The 6,497-nt window shown below is 48.9% G+C and overlaps 1 protein-coding gene across 4 annotated transcripts in view; it reads right to left on the bottom strand.

The window, feature by feature from the left end:
- Positions 1 to 925: 925 nt before the first annotated feature.
- The window catches only part of Ehbp1 (Eps15 homology domain containing protein-binding protein 1), a 73,770-nt gene continuing 68,198 nt past the window's right edge, over positions 926 to 6,497 (bottom strand). For all 4 annotated transcript variants that reach the window (XM_075871347.1, XM_075871349.1, XM_075871348.1 and 1 more), the window contains 3 exons: positions 3,094 to 3,167; positions 2,606 to 2,720; positions 926 to 1,170 (listed from right to left, as the gene is read on the bottom strand). In XM_075871347.1, the coding sequence (XP_075727462.1) occupies positions 1,089 to 1,170; positions 2,606 to 2,720; positions 3,094 to 3,167 (271 nt within the window). In that variant the 3' untranslated portion in view covers positions 926 to 1,088. The remainder of the gene's footprint in view (positions 1,171 to 2,605; positions 2,721 to 3,093; positions 3,168 to 6,497) is intronic.

Raw genomic sequence — 6,497 nt, 5'->3', positions numbered from 1 at the left:
TAAGGCCAATCAGCCCATTCATTTGTAATGACACCTACGACTGACGCGTCCCCGACACGTGAGAAAATCATATCTTGATTATCTTCAACAAGGGCCGATTATCTTCAACAAGAGCCCAATCAGCTTTACAAAAACACGTGACTTATGAAAATCATAATGCGACGGCGGCGCCACCTGTACGAGACCTATGACACCAGTCTGACGTGACGTTCATCAGCTTGAACAGGCCTTACCAAGGTGCCCGAATCGCGGCAGCCGATACCTTCGGCGACCAAGAAAATAATCCCGATCACGCACTACGCAATGTTCTAAATGCAGGGTAACTGCCCGTCTAGCAGATGACGTCAGCCTGAACGGCCCACACATTGGCGCAGGCTTACAATGCATCCACATTTGAGGAAAGAATGTTGCAGACTTCAAAGGTTGTATCCAACATTACACAGCAGTTGCTTCTTCATACAACCACAATTTCTCAGATTTTTTTTCTTGTTGTTTTCAGTCACACAACGCAATTGGACTACCGCCACACAGTTCGAAAGCGATCTGCATCAAAATCCGGCACAACTTTTCATCGCGCTACAGCGATCCACCACCGGCTCACCGAGTCCGCCATACTCGGCGACACTACGCAGCGTTTTTTCTTCACTGCACGGTTCCTCGCAGCGACGAATTCCCGCGCGCGCCGGCATGCAGCGCCCTCCAACGATGTCGCGGCTAAACACAGCGGAGGGAGAGGGAGGGCGTCATCCAACAGATGCGAGGCATGCCACCGCAGAAGAGTAGGCCACGGCGTCTACAGCGTGTCGCTACAGCCCGCGGACGGTGCGCGCACACCCTCCCCACTCCTCCGCCTTCCCAATTAACGCCACGAACGCGGCAAGGAAAGGCGGCCCCGCCGCCAGGAGGGTCTCGGGTTTCACGCCCCTTTCTAATTGGCTGCTGACGGTTTATTGTTGTCTGGTGCGCCGCCGCCTGGCGGACGAAAAGAAAAAAAAAAAACAAATAACGGGAGGCAAGTTGCTGCTGCGAAGCATCGCGTCTATCCTTCCTCTCCTTCGTTCCATCTCGTAGTTTCTCGTCACCGGAGGTCACTGTAGTTTGCAGTTGTTGCGCTCTGGCGGAAGCCGCTGCCGTCTGGTGGCCAATGCCATCATCTCGTCCTCCTCGATGCTGCACACGTGGTACAAAACAGACGGGAAGGCGGCATGGATAAGAAACGGAGATTGACATGTAGTAAACACATGCCAGTCAAGAAAACGCAAACACTGTGTAAAGCGCGGGAACAAAATTGTACACACAGATTCGTTAACTGTCTACACCAGCTCGCGCTCGAACCCCTACTGGAGCTATTATCGCCGCATCTACATCCGCAACCATCACTGTCACTACTACAACAGGAAGTCTTTGTTGTACTTCTTTTCTAGTCGCTGCACTGCAACTACAGTGGCTGTAACCTGTTACAGAACGTGAGTTCACGTAGCAAAAGAAAAACTGGTATAAAACTAAATCGGTTGAATGATAGTATAAATAGTGCTGTAATAGCGGACAGTCAACATTGGACACAATTTAATCCCTAGTCACTAGCGATTGCTCGTGCGAAGTAATCTTCTACCAGAGTTTAAACGGAGCAACATCTTCTACTAGTTGCAGTCACTACAAATCTTTTAACTTCAATGCTAAACCGAAGAAGGCCGAAAAAGCTCGACCGCGCGAGCCGCTGACCTCTTAACAAAATCGTTCCACGCAGTGCAGACGTTCGCACTGCAAGCAGCCTGTTATATCCCGCCTCGCAAGTGCGCCAGTGTTTCCCGACTATACGATCACTTGTGTCTTCGTAAAAATGTTCAATTGAAATTTAAGTGCCGGACCAAAAGCTCTAAAACTTCCAAGGCGCGTTTGTGAACGCGAAACAATTACCACACATAACGCAGATTATAGTCGAAAATTAAGTGTGACGATTCCGTAACCCTCTCAGTCCTGCTGGTGTCAATCGACATCCCGAATTTTCTTAAGTTACTCGAAAACGAAACCTGCCAATTTCGAGGGGAGCTAGTATCAATTCTTCAATGCTACGGCACTGCGATCGACATCGCCACTGCAGGTTTTTTTTTTTTTTTGTGGAGCTGGGAGCCACAGATAAAAGGGTGCCTGATTGAGGCCATGCGTGACGCCGAGGCGGGTAAGCCGAGGTGGTAAAAGGCCGCTTTCAAGACGCATGTTCAGATTTTGTGCTTACTATAGCGAGTAGAAGGCATAACGGGGGCAATTTTTTTCATTTCCCAACGACTGGACCCCAATAACCTGATTTGACAACACGTACGTAAACCTATAAATATTTGCACCACAGGCTCACTTTCTCGTTTGTGGTTGTCTGATGGCCTAAATGTTACACACACACACGCGCGCGCACGCACACACACACGCATACACACACACACACACACACACACACACGCACACAAAAATGAGCAGGAATGATCAAAACAGCCACGCCTCCCGGCTCGGCGACCAGTCACGACATTTCATATCCAAACCATACATCTAGGAATCAACCAAATGCGACATCAGCACGCGAAAAACACGCCATTCCTTCATCTACACGTACGCCTTTTCCTGGGAATCCAAGTGTTGCACCAGCTCGTCCCGCTTGTCGACCAGGGCCACCAGCTCCTCGAGCAGAAGGGCTTCCCGGCTACGCTGGGCGTCCGTCTTCTGCCAGTCTGCGCGGTCAACGTTGGAAAGGAAAAAAAAAATAATAATAAGCACGCGATACAAAAGAAACGCTTTCAGAGGAGCCAGCAACGACGTTCCATTAGCGAGCTACGCCAGGGAGCTCAACTCGCTACAAGCCGGTCAGGCCACCCAACGCTCTCCTCTCTTTCTCAACCTTCCCAGTTCCCGTTTCCAACGGTACACTACGTGTATATGTATTTCCTTCTTTTTCCCCATAGAGAGCCCGCTACAGGGCCCATTGATTCAGCCGTGGGTCCCGGCAGCGGAGGCCATAAGCGGCTTATAGCAATGGCGCCACGTACGCTAGCCCAGACACAAAAAATATAATGCAAAGAAAAGAAACATAAAGGAGAGACTCGCCTTGGAGCTGAAGCACGCCCCGCAGTTCTTCGTTCAGCATCTCGAAGCGCCTCTCCAAGTCCTGTTCCTTCTCCCTGGAACGCCGGCAAAATTGAAGAAAGAGAAAAAAAAAACAACAGAAAGTTCCGTTTTAGGTTTATTTTCGACCTCGGGGTGGCTATACCTGTACACTCGGTCGGGACAACACACCAATGGACTCTACAAGAAAGTGCGCCGACTGACTGAAACGAACAGGGACAGGACCTGCGCTTGTCTACGAAGAACAATACGGAATTGGCGAAAAGATCGCGGACGAAGGAGAAAAAAACACATGCAAGAAGCAATGTTCAGGCAAATAACCCTGTCCTCATGCATGTCTGCAGCCAATGAGCTAACTTATATGAACGCAAACTAACTAGCCAAAGTGTCCCTTTTGCTGAGATTAATTACTACTGGACCAACACGCCCCAAAGCTACCACCATACGATTATGAAAGACGCCATAGTGGACGTCTTCGGAAAATTCGACCTCCTCTCCGGAAAATTCGACCTCCTCAATGTACACAGATCTTACGCATTTCACTTCATCGAAAATGAGGCCGCCGCGGCCGAGGTTCAATGCCGAAACTTTCGATTCAGCAGTCGAGCATTATACGAACTATACCGCCGTGGCTGCTGTATCCTGGATGCTGCGAAGTTCTGCCACCCAGTCAAGTTTCGTAATGGCGACGTTTTAAGCCAATCGCGAAGGCTGTAGCTATTCTCCGAGCCAATCAGCGTTGAGCGATGACAGAGTTCGACCACATGGCGGAATTCGACAGTGTCCAGAACAGCGCCAGCCGTCGACCCTGGAGCCAAACGTGCTACGAAAGACTAGCCACTGGATCCCGACTTGACAATTCCGGCAACGCAATATTCTATTTAATGCGAACGTTGAGAAATCTGAACTCTCTCAAGTTCCGCTACTTGACGTTTTCGAGACAATGAGAGACGCCGTATCACCGCAACCGACCAATTGGAGACGAATGACATCATGGCGAATGCGACAAGGTTGCAGCAAGACCTGCTTCAGTGACACTTTTTGGCATGTCAGTTTAGCACTAAGCGAGGATGCGAGCTTATAATTATCTCGGCGAACTCTCCCAGAGGCTCGTTCATGAAAAACGTCACTCGGTGTGCATATGAGGAAGCCACATATGAGATTGCTCAGATGTGAAATAACCTAATGTGGTAACTATACACACACGCACATAAGTTGCTGCTCAAAGAGAGCTGTCACTTTAGACTTGCGACACATAAAATATCTGCAATTTATGAAACTGTCCTAATTTGATGATTTGGTAATTAAGCTAGATAAAACATCTCAAGCGCTGCACATATCTTGAACGAAGAGAACGATGCTGTAATAACAGCGAATAGTCAACGATAGCCATGCAGTTAGCCCTTATTAGCCAGTGCCGGTATCATACGAGAAAATAATTGATTGACATGTGGGGTTTAACGTCCCAAAACCACCATATGGTTATGAGAGACGCCGTAGTGGAGGGCTCCGGAAATTTCGACTACCTGGGGTTCTTTAACATACGAGAAAATACAACGGTTGAGTTCTGTGAGAAGTAATCATCGTCAGCCAGCAAAACACCCCGTAGCACAAAGCTCCCGGAATGCCTTCTAGGAATTACACGCTTGTCCGAAATGATTTTCAAGCCCAAACAAATTTCGCATACAAAACTGACTGACAGAAGCTAGTAAGTGAACACGTATATAGACAGCGCCCATACCTAGACACACAAAACACGCGCGCACACATGCACACGCATGTTCACACGACGCCGACGTTTCGGCTAGCGCGCGCGCAGCACGACAGTTCCGCGCCCCAAGCGACGGCAAAGTCCCAAGGGAGAGAGCAGGGAAAGGTTGGGGAGGAGGTTCAGGAGGGAGGGAAAGGGGAAGAGACTAGGAACGCAGTGTGCAAACGTCGTTCATTCGTCAGCCAGGCACGCTACGGTATACTGTTACTGCGACTGTAATCCAAATCCGCTCCGCTCTGCCTTACACAAACAACGTCATGCCCACACACACGCCACTTACGCAGGCAGTGCCGCCAGAGGGGGCGGCGGTCGAAGCCCACGCGCGCGCCGAAGGTCAACACCAGAGGGCAGGATTTCGAGGCGCACGGAAAGGGAAGGGGCGCTCGACCTGACACTTTTTTCGGGGCCCGCACAGCAGCTGCCAGTGACTTGTTAGCCCAGAGGCGACGTTTTTCGTTCATTAGGAAAGCACACTGTTTCTTTAGCTCCCGTTTTTACATCTTTTCTCGCTTTTGTATCCTTGTAAAATGCGCGAACGACGACCTCTCCCAGTATGCATGTTCGAATACGCGCGTCGGTCATTAGGGAGTCGACTATCCTTTTTTTCGGTCTCATCTTCACAGGCCCTCATTAGAGAAGGCGACAGATTTTTTTTATGTGATCCACTGTTGCAACATACCTTAAGGCTGACGTGAACGTGTTTATTTTCCTTTTGTGAGACACTTTTTCCGGCATTAAGAATCCCAAGGTGAACTTCGATCTTCGCGGAGAATGTGTCTTAGGGAAAGATACTAAAACACACTGGATTACGAGTGTCGCCATGCCCTGCAACATGACATTCCTTCAACGCACACTTCACGTAATCGGGAGCAATGGAAAGAAAGGAGAGAAAAATCCACGCATATCAATGAAGTGAATGCGCACGATGGGGTACGAAGCAGTGTGCATCCGGTCATGACTCATGGCCTATTTCGTTCTGGTTAACAGCATTTTATTGCGTTCTTGTTAGTCTTTTGTCTTGTTATACGTTTTTATTAATGTATAGTTAAATTTCAGCGTGTTTCCGGTGTTCCGGCCTTTCATTTTGCTCGTTCTGGTTAGCTGCCTTTTGATAGCCTTTTTGTTGTTCCCAGGTGTTTCGGTTCCTACATCTGCTGTATAGACGCAAGGCAGCGGGACATTGTGCGGTTTTTAAGGTGCTTCGCCCCTAAAAATCTGGAGAGGGGGCGGAGCAAGTAGGGAAGAATGTCTCAGCTCCTCCAACGTGAAGCCTGGGAAGGCACGAAACATGCGGTGTTTTGAGAGAGATTCCTTTGATGAGGCAAGCATAGAACAGGGCACGTAAGGACTAACGCTGCACCAACGTCGTCGGAAAACAGCGTCAGAATGCAGTTTTCCCTAAAGCGCTAATTCTTTCATACATGCGCGGTTCAGGTTTTCTAAGACGTGTATAGGACGCTTTCGCTCTACTGACATTATCGGCTATTTGTATCAGCTGGCTTTAAAAAAACAACCACAAATTTATTATTCGCACACTGATTGCACTATTGTTTCTCTGGAATTTCAATGCGTATGTCATACTGACACAGATCGCCCACACACACTAACTGCATTC

This window comes from Rhipicephalus microplus, chromosome 8 (genome assembly GCF_043290135.1).
Source record: "Rhipicephalus microplus isolate Deutch F79 chromosome 8, USDA_Rmic, whole genome shotgun sequence".
NCBI classification, from domain to species: domain Eukaryota; kingdom Metazoa; phylum Arthropoda; class Arachnida; order Ixodida; family Ixodidae; genus Rhipicephalus; species Rhipicephalus microplus.
This window is presented reverse-complemented; position numbering and strand designations above follow the sequence as displayed.